Genomic DNA, 16,533 nt, shown 5'->3' on the forward strand with positions numbered 1-16,533 from the left:
GTCTGATAGTTAGGAGATCCGATGTCTCTACGGCCTTCCTCTTATTGCAAGAGTACTGGGCTAAAAAGGCGTCCCTTAGGTCGACGTAATAGTATACCGAGCCGTCGGGAAGTCCCTTGTACCAATTTTGAGCCATCCCGTGCAAAGTTGTTGGGAAAACTCGGCACCAGACCTCATCGGGCTGCTCCCATACCGACATGTAAGACTCGAAAGCCTCGGCGTGGTCGGTTGGATCACTATCTCCTTTGTATGTGAGCGCCAGCAGCTTCAGCTTGGTTAGCACGGTGATTTCAAGGACATAGGCACTGAGGGGTTGTCTGACCATATGTCGAACGACGCGCGGCGATCGGCTCCTCGCATTCCTAGTCCGGCTTCTCTCCTCGTAGCGAGATGGACTTCTTCTCCGACTCTGGTGAGTCGGGCTCCTTCTCCAACTCTGGCGAGTTGGGCTTCTTTCGCTCGTCCGGGGTGTGCCTCGTTCGTGCCGCGGCGACGCAGTCTTCTCACGAGTGCGAGAAGGACTTAGGTCCACCACGACCACTTTGGGCTTCCCCGGTGTCTTGACAGGGTCGGCTTCTCCTAATGCTCCGTTCAAGTTTCTTGGGGTCACGTTTTGGGCCCTGGCCTCCTGTACGGTTTCCGCCGCTCTTGTCGGCGTGACAGTGTGAGCCGGCGTACTCCCAATTAGGTCCAGGAGCATCTTCAGTTTTGCTACATCAACCACATGTCCCATGATGGTGACCTGGTCGGTGGGCAGCGGTGTATCTTGCTCCTTTGGCGTCCCGTTCATCGTATCAGTGATACGGCCGGTGGGGGACTGCCCGATTTCTGAGTTGTGGAATGTGTCGTCTTGGTAGAATTTGTTTTCCACCAACACCTTCTCTGGTTGTTTCGACATCTTCTTAGCTTTTGGGGTGGGTTTTTTTTTGTTTTTATATTTTTTTGTTTGGGAATGAATGTGACTAGCTTCTAGTGTCTTTTTCCCACAGACGGCGCCAATTGTTCCGGGTGTAATTCCAGAGCAAGTATCGTTACCACCCGTGGCTCGTAGAATGATGTCTTGAGTTGAGTCCCTCTTGTCTTTATCGCTCCTCTCGGCCTCTCCTGCAACACTGAACGAACTGAGGGCTTGGCTTTGTGCCAAGCATACTCACTCCGACGCTCAAGTCAGTAAACTTAGAGGGATAAGTTGTTACTTGGCTAAATGCGTATTGTAGAGAGATGAGGGAGATATTACCAGATGAATAGTAATTCTTAGATTAGAGTGTGAATCCTTTCCTCAATGAAGGTTGAGGAGTATTTATAGGCTTTCACCTTTTGTCACGTAGTAGCCAAGTGGCTAGCAGGTGGAAAGACCGTTCTACCCTCGGCCGATGGGCCTATGGCAGGCCGGCCGAGGGTCTTGGATATGAGTACGCGGATATGTGTCCTGGCTGGCTGGTTGCCAGGCCGAGACCCAGGTGGCAGGCCGATGGACCGCATCGGCTAAGCTGTCTAAGTCGTTGACTTTGCTGTGGATATCCTTGACCTTGCTCAATATGTTGACTTGGTCAGCGGTGCAGAATATGCCCCATCAAATATTAATCACAAACTATTCGAAATGAATCAATGTCAATCCTTATGGGATTTTATTTTGGTCTATGTTCGGGCTTTGCGAGAGACAGTGGTTAATACGCTCTTGTTCTCATGTGTCTTCGACTGCATGTTCATATGTCGAGAGTTTGACCACGTTAGCCATATGAGCAGTGGTAAAATATGAAAGTAATTAACCTAATCTTCAACATTTTAGATATTAATCCCTAGAAAAAGTAGCAAATTGCCCCCAAACTTTTAGGTGTAGGTGCAATTATCTCTCAAACGTTTTCATATGTGCAATTTACCTCCCAAACGTTCGAGACTATGTACAAATTGACCCAATTTTTAAAAAACGACAATTTTACCTCTAGTACCAACCATCATCAAACATTATCCTCCACTCACAAGCCAATTGAAGAATGTCCAAAAAAGAAAGAGAAGTTGGGTAGTTTTATTCGATAAATTGATGAAATTGTGCTTGCAAAATAAGAGGAGTTGCAGAACAAATTTATGAGGTGTAGAGTGGAAAGATACAAGAAATTGAAAAATCAAGGGTTTGGTCTCTCAAAGGTGTATCGCCCTTGCCTGAGAGATGTTCCTCGTTACCAAAAAAAAAAAAACATGAATTTTTGATTCATGAAAGATCAGTATGGGCAGCAAAAAATGCGGTTGTACTTGCCTTCTTGCAAAAGATCTCGGAGCAAGGCATTTTCGTGGGATTTAGGCCACATAGACGAATTACTTAAATCAGAACCAAGCATTATGGGCAAAAAAAGAGAAAGATAATGGTGAAATTTCTAATTCACGGTGGTCAAAAGAGAAGTTAATTATTGCACGGTGTTTTATGGTGGTTAGGTGGGTGGTAGACTGGTAGTAGACATAAAATTGTCGGTATTTTAAACTCGCGTTGATTTACACACAGTGCAAACGTTTGGAGCAAATTACACCTACGCCCATTCGCCCAAACCTTTAGGGGCAATTTGCTACTTTCCCACTTAATCCTTCAACATCAAATTCTCATTTGTGACGGATTTTTTTTCGTAACAAATTGTGACGAACTCAAATATAACCATTTTTATAAGAAGATGTGACCATTATTTGATAAACAACATTTATCATAAAATAATCACATTTGAAACCGTCACAATTTGTGACAGTTACAGGAGAGACCAATTGAACCAACAGAAATAAATCATACTTCCTCCATTCAACTCCACTCTACCTATTTCTATTTTCTACACTATTTATAATTTAACATTCAACTTTAATTTTCTCTCAATAAATAAGTGAAAATATATTCATGTGGGATCTTGTTTGATTAAATTTTTTAAAGACATTAAAAATATCTAACTTTTATAATTTTTGCAAAGACGTAACTAACGATATTTACCGTGTAAAACACGCGTTGGCAAACGTGAAAAAGTAAAGTGGTAGAGTGGAGTTGAATGGAGGAAGTACATTAACGTCTTAACCCACACTGCTTGGCGTAAGAATTACTGCAACTAGTTCTCAACAACAACGAAAAAACCAGAAATTATCTCATGAAAATGGCGTAATAATATCACATCATTTTACATTCATTGAAGATGGAGGAACAATCCAGTAATACCAAATCAATTAATGCTGAAAATGAGCCAATTACATCACCGGACGTCGGCGCCACCACCGCCGTTGACGGCGGTGACAGTGGCGGAGGAGGCGGAGGATGGGGAGGTTGGGGATTTTCGCCATTGTCGTACCTCTCCGATCTTCAGAAAGCTGCGGAAGAGATCTCACGCAATGTAATACTACTCTTCTCGCTGCTTTTGATATAATTTGTTGTTTTCATTCTTTGTTGTTGATGATTTGATTTTGATTGTTATAATGTTAGTTAACCTAGGGTTTTTGATTCGAATTGTTTTGATTGTTGTGCGATTGAAGCCGGAGAATTTGATTTGTGATTTGTTAGGGAAGTAATTTGAATGTGTATGTAGAGGCATTGCGAATAGGTCATTCAGTGAAAGTTACTGTGAATGTTCTGGTAGCAGTGTTAGTTTGATACCGAATATTTGTTTAAGTTGCTGTTGATAAATTGTGATTGATTCTTTGTTAACCTAGGGATTTCTGAGTCAAACTGTATTTGTTAGCCTGCGATTGTCGGCTTTTCGCAGTCCAGAGAATTTGATTTGTTATCTCTCAGGGAAGTACTTTGATTGTTGATGTAGAGGCATCGTGAATACTTAAAATCAGTGATACTGAGTATTTGTTTTCATTGTTGTTGATAGCTTGATATTGATTGTCACTTAATCTAGGGTTTCTGATTAAAACTGTTTCGTTATTGTGCGATAGTGGAAATTGGAGTATTTGATTTGTAATTTCTATTGTAATTTGAGTGTTAATGTAAATGTAATTTTAGTGAGAGTTATTGTGTTTGTTCTGGTAGCAGGTAAGTTTGGTACCGACTATTTGTTTTTGTTGCTATTGTTTGCTTGATAATTGTTACTCAACTAAGGGTTTCTTATTGAAACTGTTACATATTGCGAGATTGTAGTATTCGGAGAATTTGATTTGTAATTTCTTAGGGGAGTAATTTGAATGTTAGTTTAGAGTCTTTATGAGTAGGTAATTCAGTGAAAGTTATAGTGCTTGTTCTGGTAGCAGTGCTAACTGGCTTACCGATTGTACTTGATGGTCGTGACTTTTTAAGTGAATACGGCAGAATCATTATTTGATGGACTAATGAGTGCACAAACTAGGTCTCCTCTGATGTGCTGCCCTCAAGACAAGCTATTATGTCGTTGATTTTTTCCAATTTGTTTGCAGCACGGTGTATATGTCTGATACGTATATTTTGCCCTTATCCTCAGCCAGTGCTTAGTGTCATTGGTAGTTGGTTAGTATGGAACAGACAATGAGTTATGTTTACTTAATGTTGTGCTGCTTCTTTATTGCGCCTTAAAAACCGTCAGAAAAACAAATGTTTGCCGTGGTATTAAGCTAGTTCTATCATAGAGAGATGGATTGTATACTAGGTTTATTCCTGGTAGGAGTTGGTTAAGTTTTGCTGATAAAAAAATTTATGGGTTAGCTCTTTGTTAAGTTCTGATTTAGGCTTATGCTGCACCCACGTATTTTCCCATGATACCATTGAAGTTCTCTGGTGTCCTTTTGTTGCATAAAGTTCACAATTTTTTTCTTTGCTGGGTGTAGGCTGTGGCTGTCGCGCAGACTGCAGCAAAGAGTATTGCTGATATAGACAATGTTGCTGAGGATTCAGAGTCCTCTAAAGAGGAAGATGGAGTTGACGATTCTCCTACAGAAGGGCAAGATGGCCACGAGGAGGAAAAGATGAAATCTGCCCTGGATAAGTTGGAAAAAGCTAGTGAAGATACCTTTCTTAGTCAGGCAAGATTATGAAAGAAAATGATTGCATTTTAAATAATATTGGTCTAAAGTGTGGATAAGGCTCATATGCATAATTTTTTTTGGTGCTTTCATTGATCCGCTACAAAATTTGGCATTTAGAAGCACACAATTTATTTGCGTTATGTGATTAGCTAGAGCTTTTCGTTCCTCCATTGAAGTGTTCAATACAATTTTGCTTTTCACATGATGACATACCTTTCCATTAAAGGCGAACATTTATGTTAGTGTTTGGTAATTTCTACATAATAAGCAGTTTGAATAGTTAATTTGTTTTCTTAGTGCATTCTTCATTTTTTTCTTTCCTTAGATATGGCATAATGAACGTAGCCCTATCTTGCTCTTGCAGGGTCTGAAAGTTTTTGATAATTCAGTGGAAAATATTGCCTCAGGAGCTTGGAAAGCACTAGGAAGTGCACTAAAAGGTGGCTCCGACATCATTCAAAAGTATGTTTGCATGCTGGACTGTAGCTCCCACCTATATATTCGCAGAATTTCAGATGTTATTTACCAGGGCATCTGGAATTTTGTAAGATGCTTAATTGTCAATATCATAGCAGTATTTTTTTTTGCTTGTTTGGGAAAAGTTACTTTAGTCAAGAAGATATGATGGATTTCTTATTTTGGTCATCATATTAGATAGGTGTCTTCTCCATTCAGTAACTGTTTCCCTTTGACCTTGTCTAGTTGTCCTTATTGAATGCACAAAATGTTATTTCATTACCACCAGGACACCATGGCCAAGGTCTTACTCCTTAAGTATGCCTACTGTCAACTAGAAGATGTGGCATACTCAAACCATTTACCCCTCTTCCCCGATTGGATAATATTTGACTACAGATGTAGTTCACCAAGTTGTGCGGTAAGCTTGAGCTCAAGCTTAGGGCTGGTTGGACATGTTCCGTTTTAGCGTCATCTTTTGTTGAGATACATAATTTTAAATAAATTTTAGGATTATTTTATGGGAGTAATCCATCGTATGGGTGCCCTGCAAATAACACTCTATTCTATCAGTAATTCCAATTAAATCCATCATATCCCCTTTCTTCCCAAAAAAAACTTTCCCAATTTTTTGACCGGTTACATTAGGTCATCACCACTCACTTCCTCCTTTTTATAACCAATCTTCTTCTTCTTCCCCATTTCCAGATTCTCCTTCCCCACCATCACAACTCCCATTCGCCCATCACCACCACTCAACAACCTCCAAAATCACCACCGTCTAAAACACCACCACACCTCCGCTGAACTCCGACGAGTTGCCGGAGAGCAGAGAGCACCAATTCTTTTTAAAATATTATGTGAATCAAATTAAAATTTGGATTTCCTTTGGAATTCTGGGCTTAATTTGGTTCGAATTTGATGCAAGTTGAGCTGGTGTTAGTGAATTGAATAGGGTGATTTAGGAATTGATCTAATGAAGGTTGAAGTGATTTTCTAAGAGGTTGAACCCAAGTTGTGAGCTGCATCCGGGTTGGTCGATTTGGGTTGTAACTATGGTGGCTACTGGGTGCTGGAATAATGCGAATGAAATGGGTTCGAATTGATGTCGGTTGCGGCGAGAAGCAATGGTGTTGCAAGGCTCGGCTTGATCGATTTAAGTAGGTGGTGGCGGATTGGCGAGGAGCATCCTGAACCACGGTGGTCGAATCAGAGGAAAGGCTAGTAGATGGGTGATGCACGATTATTGGAGTTCGACGGCAGAAGGTGAGTGTGAATGATGGGGTTGCGGACGGTTGTTTCAATTGGTGGTGAAAGACTGAAAGGTGACAATGTTGATGTAGGCGAGTCGTGTTTGAGGTGTGGGTCAGGTCTCCGGCGGCCGTCGACGATGATGGTGGGGTGGTGGTTGACGGTGGTTGGGGTTTGGTGTTGATTGTCTCAAAACAGTCTACTTGTAGTTGTTAGTGTCATTGGGTGACATGTTCTTCAGGTTGCCCGTCTTCCGAGAGTGTTATGGGAAGAAAGGGAGATAAGATGGATTTAATTGGAATTACTGATAGGATGGAGTGTTATTTGCAGAGCACCCATAGGATGGATTATTCCCATGAAATAATCCTAAATTTTATGCAGTAAAAATTTTCAGAGGTTTATTAATTATTTTATGCTCATATACAAAATGGTGGAACACACTATTTTTGAATATCATTTAGACGTTCAGTTTTGGCTTTTGGGTATTAAGGTAGTTTTCTTATGCTGAAGAATCCATTGTGTTTTATAGCTTGTGTTACATGCATTCATGCTGTTTCCTTTTCTGAGTTCTAACAGTTTTGGAAAATCGGTGAAGGTTGTATAGCGCCTAACAATGAGGATGATATATTGGCATGTCATGTTATGTAGGCTTGAGCATTCTGCTGCCAATATAGCCGAATCTGTTCAACAAGGAGGCACAACTGGCCCCATTGCACCCTCTTTGTTAGAGGTCAGTGTTGCTTATTGTCCACACACACACACACACACACACACGTCATTAATTTGTTCAGATGTTCAGAAATGTTACTATAACTACCCTGTGTTCAATATGCTAGACTGGCAAAGCTTTTACCTTTAAAGGGATACAAGCTCTTGAAAATGTTGGCAAGGAGACGATGGACTTGTTGCTAGCCGAGAGTGGGATTGATGTTGATAAGAATTCAGATGGAGCTGATCATCAAGGTAACGAGGACCAGCTGTATGAAGAAATGACATTTGATCGATGTTTCTACATATATGGAGGTCCTGAACAATTAGAGGTAGGTATTCATGTGTATAGAATTTGGTCCAGTTTGATGCTTAAGAAATGGTTTTAAAAGCTGTTTTCTTCCGTCTTTCAGGAATTGGAGGCATTGGCTAGCCATTATACACTACTCTTTAACAGAAGAAAAGCCAAGTTGTCATCAGAGCAGAAGTCCTTTTATGACGGATTGGTGAAACAAGTTCATCAAATTCTTGATTTGAATGCCGAAACTCATGAAACTGATACTGTCTCTGACAAAGGTAAGAAAACAGAAATTGGAGGTGAAGGGAGTGACAATGAATTGAAGAGCTTACATGAGTTGAGCGTTGGTAAGGCTGCTGACATGGCTGCCGGGTAAGTAAATTAGTATGGTTATCTTTATTGCCTAAAGGAATCTTATTTGGTTAGGAGTCAATCATGCTCTTATATACTGAACTTAGCTCATGGATTATCCAGTATCTCATCATGTCCCACTAGGCCACTACATTCTTTATTTGCTGCGTCATGTCTTTGAAAATCCTCATATTCAATTAATGGTGTTTGATTATTGGAGAGGTTGATTAGTATGTTATCTGAACAATGTAAATTTATATACCGCCTTGACGAGGTTGGAAGCAGATTTTCATTCATTAACAATGAATGCTGATGATTCTTTTTGATAATCTTTCTGTTTAGTGTCATGGTCTAAGCGTGGACTTTAATGTTCTATAAATATTGTGAGGTCCTGTAGATTAGGTACTTCAACATCACATAAATATAATTTTCACATAAAGGTGCAAGGTGATTATTTTTGCCATTACTTTTATGGACTTGATTTTTAAGTAGTACGGACAATGTGAAGTAATAATGTCCTATAGATTCTGTGGAGTCTTGTAGATTTGATGCTTCAATATTAAAAATGAATCTATGATCTGATAAATTTCACTTAAAGATGCTTGGTAAATTGTTATGGCATTATTCTAGATACTTGATTTTTAGTTGATGATGATTCTCGGAGTATGTAAAATTGTTTATGACTACTTTATGCTATAAAGCATTTCATTATTTGTGCAACCTATGATGCTGTATACCATCTGTCCAGTTTCACAAGTGCCCTAGCTGGGTTAGCTGCAAATGACATTATCCAAAGGACTACTGGCAGATTGGATTCTCTGCATTCTGAAGGGGTTCATGTGAGAGAATAACTTGCATCTTCTTTTGAATGTTTTCGGTCATGAATTCCTATTTGTCTTATAGCTCTCTATCAAATTACAACACTCCATTAATTTCTGCAGAGACTGTCAGAGATTTGCTGTTTTGCCGTGTCTCAACTGTTTCTGTTTGGGAAATCCATAACATCTACCGCAAGCAAGAGTCAAGGAGATGATGGCGACGAGGAAATTATCAAAATCAAATGGCCCGAGGATTCTCTTGAAAAAGCAAAAATTATCAGATTGAAAGCTCAGTCAATGTCGGAGAGCATGGAAGCTGTTTCTAACAGCTTTATTACTGGTAAGATTTTGCTATTGCGGTAATACCCTGGTATAAATGTCATCCAAGGCTACAAAATAGCGTCTGTATGGGATTGGTAGAATACATTGATGGTGATTGGCATTTCTTGGATATACCGGCCCCTGCCATGTGTGTGTTATGTCCAACTAAGGAGTATATTATCTCATACTCTTGTATTGTTTCTTGTGACTTGCTTTATCCTATTCTTCAATGTCGAAAGATTCTCGATGAGCGTTACAGAGTTGCTTCTGATGGATCAGGTATATCTGAAGTCAGTGAAGCATACTTAGCTGCCGTGAAAAGCTTAACAGCCGATACTCCAGAAGCTCCTCCAGAGAAGTCGATACAAGAGAAAGCTAGTGCATATGCTGGACATCTTCGCACAGCTCAGACTACAGCTATTGGCAAAATTCAAGATGCCCTTCAATTTTTGTGCTTTGTTGTTTTGTCCACCGCCATGCCTTCCACCTAAAAAGATGGTCGACTACCTCATTTGTAAACAGACTCATAACACGGGCCTTCCATTATACCCTTTTTTAGTTCTATATTGGGATGGACTACGTTAAAGTCATTATGTACTGATCGCTAGAATTAAGTCTCGGAGAAAGAAGGGCCATCAGTATACACTCGAGTACATGTTTAAAGTCTTGTAATGGTGAGTCGGTGACTTCCTTTGCTCTCTGAACATAGAGACGTTAATAGTTAGCCACTAGAGTCAGGGTTTGATCTTTTCATCTTGTTTTAGCTTAAGAATTTGGGAATTCAGCTTTCGAAGCAAAATGTTACTGTTTTGAATACGTAGACGTATTCTGGAGTCTATAACTGATTTTCATGCGTGTAATTTCACAAGAGCATATATATTAAAGATTTAAGTCGTGCATACCTTTTGTTTACGGCTTTTTCAAAATTCTTACCTTTATGAAAACTTCTTCAGAACTTCCACTTTTGTATGGACATTTTTTTTTTTCCAAACTTCTAAAATCCTATATTTGCAAAACATAAATCAATATTGAATCATTTATATTTTTGCGCTGAACTAGATTCAGTATAATTAATCATTCCCATCTGATATTTACCCGAATTTTTTTGTTATTTTTAGTCAATATATGCTTCAATATGAATTTTGAAGGAAATGTTCATACAAGATATTGCAGTACCCCGGGCTACATTGTAGCTATGCTTTTTTGAGAATGTATCTCTTACGTCTCGGGAGTCGGGACTCTCGACACTAGGCTTAAAGATCACGGTAACTAATTTTCCTGTTCCAATTTCCTATTTCCTATTTCTTATTTGACATAATGAATTACTCCCTTGGTCCCAGTCACTTGTTTACTTTTTTTTTACGGTAAATGAATGATTGGGAGTTTGAGACGTAGTCATTTGAACGGTAGTCATTTGAACGGATGTTGTAACTTTAGTGGTCTATTTGCATTGCACTTCAGTTACGTAATCACTGATCTCAATTATCAAACTATTAGCTATGTACAGACATCAATCTAAAATTGTCCATGTTCAATGAACCTGCAATACTAACTGCATTTCTTACCCATATAAATGAAGCATTCCCTTGTTATACTTCCACAACTCACCCTGTCAGTCACCGTCTCACCAATACCGGTGATCTTCAATTTGCCAGCTGTTCTGTTTCGGAACAACAATGGGAGAAGTGGATGCTGCCTTCATTCAGGCCATTGAGCACAGGCCTAAACCGACTATAACCGAAGCTGACTCTATCCCAACCATTGATCTTTCTAGTGTTAGCTCCCTTGATCACATATCTGACGTCCCTGCTCTTGGGGACGTAGCTAGTCTTATAGCCGAGATAGGCGATGCCTGTCAGAAATGGGGATTCTTCCAAGTGGTACATCATGGTGTTCCTTTGGACAAACTGGAGAAACTCGAGCTAGCTGCTCGTGAATTCTTTGGTTTGTCCATAGAAGAGAAGAGAAAGGTGAGTCGAGACGAAGTTAGTCCAATGGGTTATTATGATACTGAGCATACTAAGAATGTTAGAGACTGGAAAGAAGTTTTCGACTTTACAGTAAGAGATCCTACTGTCTTTTCTGTTTCGCCTGATGAACCTGAACCAAAGCAAGTCGTAAGTCGTTGGCCGGAACATCCCTCTGAATTAAGGTATAGCTCTTATGGCCTAAACAGTTTAGCTGTTTAGGCCGATTCATTGCCAGCAAGAAAATTTAAGGTATATTCTCTCGTGTACCTCTGAACTTTTTCGTTTTATAAGATGTGCCCCTCGTTTTTCAAAAAAAAACTTTGACCGACAATAATTCTTGTTACAAGTTCAGAAAACGGTAATTTTTTTTTTTCAAACCAATTATCTCGGCAAGGCCTTGAATTTGAAAAAAAAATTCACCGCCTTCTACAAGAAAAGAGGGGTACATCTTAGAAAACGAAAACGTTTAAGGGCACACGAGAGAATATCCCTAAGTATTTTAACAAAAACATTGTAATAAGCAGGGAGGCAGCACAGGATTACGCAAGAGCAGTGGAGAAACTCGGGTTTAAGATATTGGAGCTGATAGCACTGAGCTTAGGACTCGCAGCAGATAGCTTGGACGAGTATTTCAAAGATCATGGGAGCTTTATCCGGCTGAACCACTACCCACCGTGTCCTAGTCCTCATCTGGCTCTGGGTGTTGGACGACACAAGGACGCAGGAGCCTTGACCATCCTTCACCAAGATGCTGTCGGGGGCCTTCAAGTCAGGCGGAAGTCAGATGATGAATGGGTCAGTGTCAAGCCCACTCCAGGCGCCTACATTATCAATGTCGGTGACATTATTCAGGTTTGGAGCAATGATAAGTACGAGAGTGTAGAGCACCGAGTCATGGTTAATTCCAACAAGGATAGATTATCTATCCCGTATTTTTTCAACCCTGCACACTATGTCACGGTGAAGCCTCTGCAAGGCCTGATCAACGACCTTAGTCCCGCTAAATACAAAGAATACAACTGGGGGGAGTTTTTCGCTACCAGGAAGAAAAGCAATTTCAAGAAGCTTCATGTTGAAAACATTCAGATTTCTCACTTCAAGATTACTGATTAATGCTGGGCACTAGTACTGTCTCTGTATGCTTGTGGTTGAATGCAACAACCAACCATCCCCGCGCCTGTAAATAGTTCTTGTTTTATATCACCAGTGTAGTAATCTAAGTACTATTAGTCTCTATGAGAATGAGATAGTCAAATAATTAAATGGTCAAACTGTTCCGTTACATAGTTGCTTACATCTTCATACAGATTTGCAATTGCATTAGGCTCAGCCGAAAACAACTGCAGAAGTCACAACCAGGAGATTATAGACGAGTAGGCATATTAATATACCAACAAAAAAGATCAGTAAGGCGTAGGCGTGTTGGAAACCGAAGAATCAACATTGTGAAGCTCATGAACTGTACAGAGTAAATTGAACATTACCTTTATCTGTTTAGGCTTGGTTTACCTGCACTTTCTGAAACCTTTGAAACTAGTTTTTTTGTAGGCAGGGTAGTATTTAGCAAGTATTCCCCCATCACGATCATTTGTTTACCAAATGCGAGTTTAGGCCTGCAACTAAGCCTGGCCGCCATAGAGAAAAGCGCCTGAGTAACAACCGTGTTTGCTTTCCCTAGAAAAACACGAGGGGCAAGCCAAAGAGCCAAAAAACCAGCATGCTCTATCTGATCACCACATCCTACACTAAAATGGTCTTGCCACCTTGAATGAGACAAATTATGGTCAGTTTTTATTAATTCCCTATATGTTTCTTTCAACCAGCTTGTTCTCGACAAATTCGACATTTTCCCCAAGAGAAGACTTACACAACCGAAACACCCAAAGGAGAATAACCACCCAAAACAAAAAAACATCCTCTAAAGTAACAGTAGCTTCACCCCACGGAAAAACAAAAGTGTTAAAGTCTCCGGACACCATCTTTCAACCAAGCTAAAAATAAGATTACTAACTTTGTCAATTTGGTATGTAGAACCCTTGATAGCCTGAATGAAGGCAGCATCCACTTTAAATCTCCTCATATTTAAATTGAGACATTCAAAAGGAATACCACAAATGCGAACCCATACCTCAGCATATGGGAAACGAACCGTCCTTGGTACTGTGTCAGGATACCAGCGTGCCAATACCATCAGAGCGCCATCAATGGTCACTGTGCTTCTAATCAGCAGGCCCTCCAAATCATCAACATCTTCACAATGCAGGACATAGATTTCACCCATTCTAAATACTGTAATGATTCCATTCGTATCCCATTTACGCCTAATCACATCATTTATTAAATCATCCTCAAATAGCCGGTAGTCCACCAAGAAACCCAGATAGCAATTACCCCAGAACTCCCTAGACCTCCCCAGTTCTGCCGGATCCACATTAATTACCCCACCTGACCTTGGAACTTCTTTAGAACATAAATCAATATTTTTAGTCAATATATGCTTGTAGACACCGAAATTTTATATTTTGGTAGATATTTATTAGATGGTATATTTATTATTGGGTTTTTCTATGGGGTACCCCTCAATTATTGACTTTTCTAACATGTACCCTCGCGTTTTTGAGTTTATCAGTTGTACCCTTAAACTCTATTACTTACGACTACGCATGCCCATTAACATTAATTCCGTCAGATTCAGACGTTAAATGCTGATATGGCATTGATGACTTCTTGAATGTTCATTTGTTGACTGTTTTTCCCTGCATCTTTCAGTGAATTTTCCTCTAATTTGGGTTAATTTACTTCCCTCTTTTTTCTTATCTTACTCCTATTTATATGTTATCCCCATTCTCCCTCCATATTTAATCCTTCTTCTTCATCATCATCACTCCATATTTAATCCTTAATTTTGGACATGCCTTCTTCTTTTTTGACTTGCTGGAGGAACACCCCCATAGCGGGTTTTCAATTTAAAACACAAACTTGCACTCGGTGTGAGATAACCACAGTTTTGAAATTATCTGATTATCTGAATCTACAAACAACCCATGGAAAGGCTAGGTAATTAAGCAAGGAATGTAATTAATGTAATGGCTTAGAATGTCGTCTTAGTTTTCCATAAACCTAAACTTCAAATGTAAATTACTAAACCACCAATAACACAGTAGCAAATAAACATCAATAAAGTTCGAATCTTTGTTGTAAAACCACAATGACAGTCGAACCAAAAAGAACTAACTTTTTACAAACAAAATAAGATAATAGACCCGACCATAATAGGCGACATTAGAAACTTATTAATGAATAAAAAGAGTACAAAAAAAATTTACTTCTAGCTACAACAAAAGATAACAAAAGCTTTGAGTTTGATGAAGTAGCAGACAAAGGTGATGAAGAAAGAGTTAGATGGAAATTAGAGTATGCAATTGAAGAGGGGAGAAGAGAGGAAGATGAGGGGTTTTGTGTTAAAAGAGAGGTATGATGATATATTGTTGTTGGAAGAGGTGTGGAATGGAATACAAGCACATTCAGCAAATGAATGTCCAACTCAGCTTATGCTACATCAACAATTAACGTTAACACTTGACGGATTAAAGAGTAAAGGTCACGCCAAAAGGTAATTAATAGAGTTTAAGGTTTACAAGCAATAAATTGAAAAACGCAAGGGTACATATTAGAAAAGCCAATAGTTAAGGGGTACCCCATAGAAAAACCCTTTATTATTTAGAGATAATTATCATTAAAGATTGTGATAATATCTTAGGATAATAGAGAATATTTCCGTCTTGCCCTATAAGCTAACTAGAACTATAAATACAGCTGTTGTGTTTTAGGGTTTGGAGAGAGCACATGGAATGGAATAAGTCTCAAACGACCCCGTCTTCCTACTACCAAATTGTAGGTAGATGGAATAAGTCACAAAACGACCCCATCATCTCCCTACGGGATTAAGTCGATAAGACCCCCGTAGTACTATCAAAACCCTAAATCCCTTAGAGATGGAATCAAGAGAGTTACGGAAATTGTAACCCTTAATCTTTCAATAATAAAACTCTTGTTTTATTTTTGTGCCTCTTTATTTATTATTGTCAGTTTCAATTTTTATGGTTTACAAGAAGATAAGGAAATTGTAGGTAGATGGACTCATTATTATGATTTTTTGACCCGAACCATAATAATGAGTCCATTAGTCGGGGTCCCTTGTTGATGCAAGTTCTTTTGCGTTTGATTCAGGCCATACGGGGTAACTTCAATCACTTGCCCTAATGGAGTTGGATTTTCAAAATCATATCCTGATTTCGACATGAGCTTGTAAGCATTTGGATCGAATCTTCCCTTGGTTGACTCTTCAACAGGTGCTTGATCCTCTTTCATTAAACCTTTCGTGAATCCGGGCAACGGTTGTTTACTCGCCACAAGGCAATCTGTTCGTGTAACCGGAACAATGACCCTCTCCTTCAAAGTTTGAAGATTGTCTTCATTGATTGTTCTAGTTGACGTAGATGCCTCTTCTCGCGGTGTATACTCTGCGAAAGGTGCCTCTCCATTTTTACGTTTTGATTTCGGCACGTACTTAAAGATTGGCGTTGCTTTCGGCATGGTTGGAGTAACTTTCTTCGTAGACGAATTCACATTTGTTTGATTGGTCTTTATCAAGACGCTTTCACGATGTTCGACCACCATCAATTCTTTTGCGGCTGAAATTTTGATGTCGTCAACCTTTTTCGGAACTTTGGTCCCTGTTGAAAGGATCGTTGAAGGCAATATCTCGCTTGGCGTCACCTCTTCGTAGAATCGAGCATCAGCAAAATAAGACTCCACCGTTGAAAACGGCTTCACATCACCATTTATCTTCCTTTCGCCATCTCTATAATATTTCAGGCATTGATGTAGAGTGGACGCCACGGCATCGTTTTCGTGAAGCCAAGGTCGACCAAGCAACAACTTATACGACGTTTTGGCGTCGATCACATGAAAAAGCGTGGTGGATGACATGTCTCCCATCGCGAGTTCGACGCGAATCATGCCAATTGCTCTTTGCCCATAAGAGTATAAACTATGTACGGCAAAACAAAATGAATATACGAGATTGCGATATAAAAAAAAAACTCAACTTATTATTATTCATCCTTCAGAAAAAAAAAACGCACACTCTTAAGTGTCAAAAAGAAAATTGTATCTAAAACAAAGACAAAAAAAAAAAGATACAACAAATGACATCATAGAAGCCACTGCAAGTTCTTCAAAGTTTCAGAGGCTTCAGTGAAAGCTTTCTCAGCTTGTTCGATCTTCCCGACTTCTTCTTTTGCAGCCGTCATACGTGCTTCCAAGGAGGACTTATCGTGAGTCAAAGTCATGACAATTGAGGCTCGATCAAGTTTCTTCTTTTTTGCAGCAGCAG

General features: G+C 39.6%; 2 protein-coding genes across 2 annotated transcripts; both read left to right on the plus strand.

The window, feature by feature from the left end:
* Nucleotides 1–3,030: 3,030 nt before the first annotated feature.
* On the plus strand, nt 3,031–10,064 carry LOC141611250 (uncharacterized). The gene is made up of 9 exons (XM_074429750.1): nt 3,031–3,356; nt 4,765–4,959; nt 5,327–5,424; nt 7,318–7,399; nt 7,506–7,709; nt 7,791–8,047; nt 8,775–8,865; nt 8,968–9,184; nt 9,445–10,064. Exons 1-9 carry the CDS (start codon nt 3,162–3,164, stop codon nt 9,654–9,656), a joined length of 1,551 nt encoding a protein of 516 aa, XP_074285851.1. The 5' UTR covers nt 3,031–3,161; the 3' UTR covers nt 9,657–10,064.
* A 624-nt stretch (nt 10,065–10,688) lies between these two features.
* On the plus strand, nt 10,689–12,426 carry LOC141611251 (protein LATERAL BRANCHING OXIDOREDUCTASE 1-like). Its single transcript, XM_074429752.1, has 2 exons — nt 10,689–11,317; nt 11,660–12,426. Exons 1-2 carry the CDS (start codon nt 10,842–10,844, stop codon nt 12,246–12,248), a joined length of 1,065 nt encoding a protein of 354 aa, XP_074285853.1. The 5' UTR covers nt 10,689–10,841; the 3' UTR covers nt 12,249–12,426.
* Nucleotides 12,427–16,533: the final 4,107 nt, after the last annotated feature.

This window comes from Silene latifolia, chromosome 11 (assembly GCF_048544455.1).
Source record: "Silene latifolia isolate original U9 population chromosome 11, ASM4854445v1, whole genome shotgun sequence".
In the NCBI taxonomy this organism is placed as follows: domain Eukaryota; kingdom Viridiplantae; phylum Streptophyta; class Magnoliopsida; order Caryophyllales; family Caryophyllaceae; genus Silene; species Silene latifolia.

What these genes read in the sequence shown, in the direction of transcription:
- LOC141611250 (XM_074429750.1), top strand. Translation starts at nt 3,162, where the DNA reads ATGGAGGAACAATCCAGTAATACCAAATCAATTAATGCTGAAAATGAG. An exon ending in AAGATACCTTTCTTAGTCAG is followed by an intron (nt 4,960 to 5,326) that starts GCAAGATTATGA and finishes TTGCTCTTGCAG; the next exon opens with GGTCTGAAAGTTTTTGATAA. An exon ending in TTCTAACAGCTTTATTACTG is followed by an intron (nt 9,185 to 9,444) that starts GTAAGATTTTGC and finishes CTGATGGATCAG; the next exon opens with GTATATCTGAAGTCAGTGAA.
- LOC141611251 (XM_074429752.1), top strand. Translation starts at nt 10,842, where the DNA reads ATGGGAGAAGTGGATGCTGCCTTCATTCAGGCCATTGAGCACAGGCCT. An exon ending in GAACATCCCTCTGAATTAAG is followed by an intron (nt 11,318 to 11,659) that starts GTATAGCTCTTA and finishes TGTAATAAGCAG; the next exon opens with GGAGGCAGCACAGGATTACG.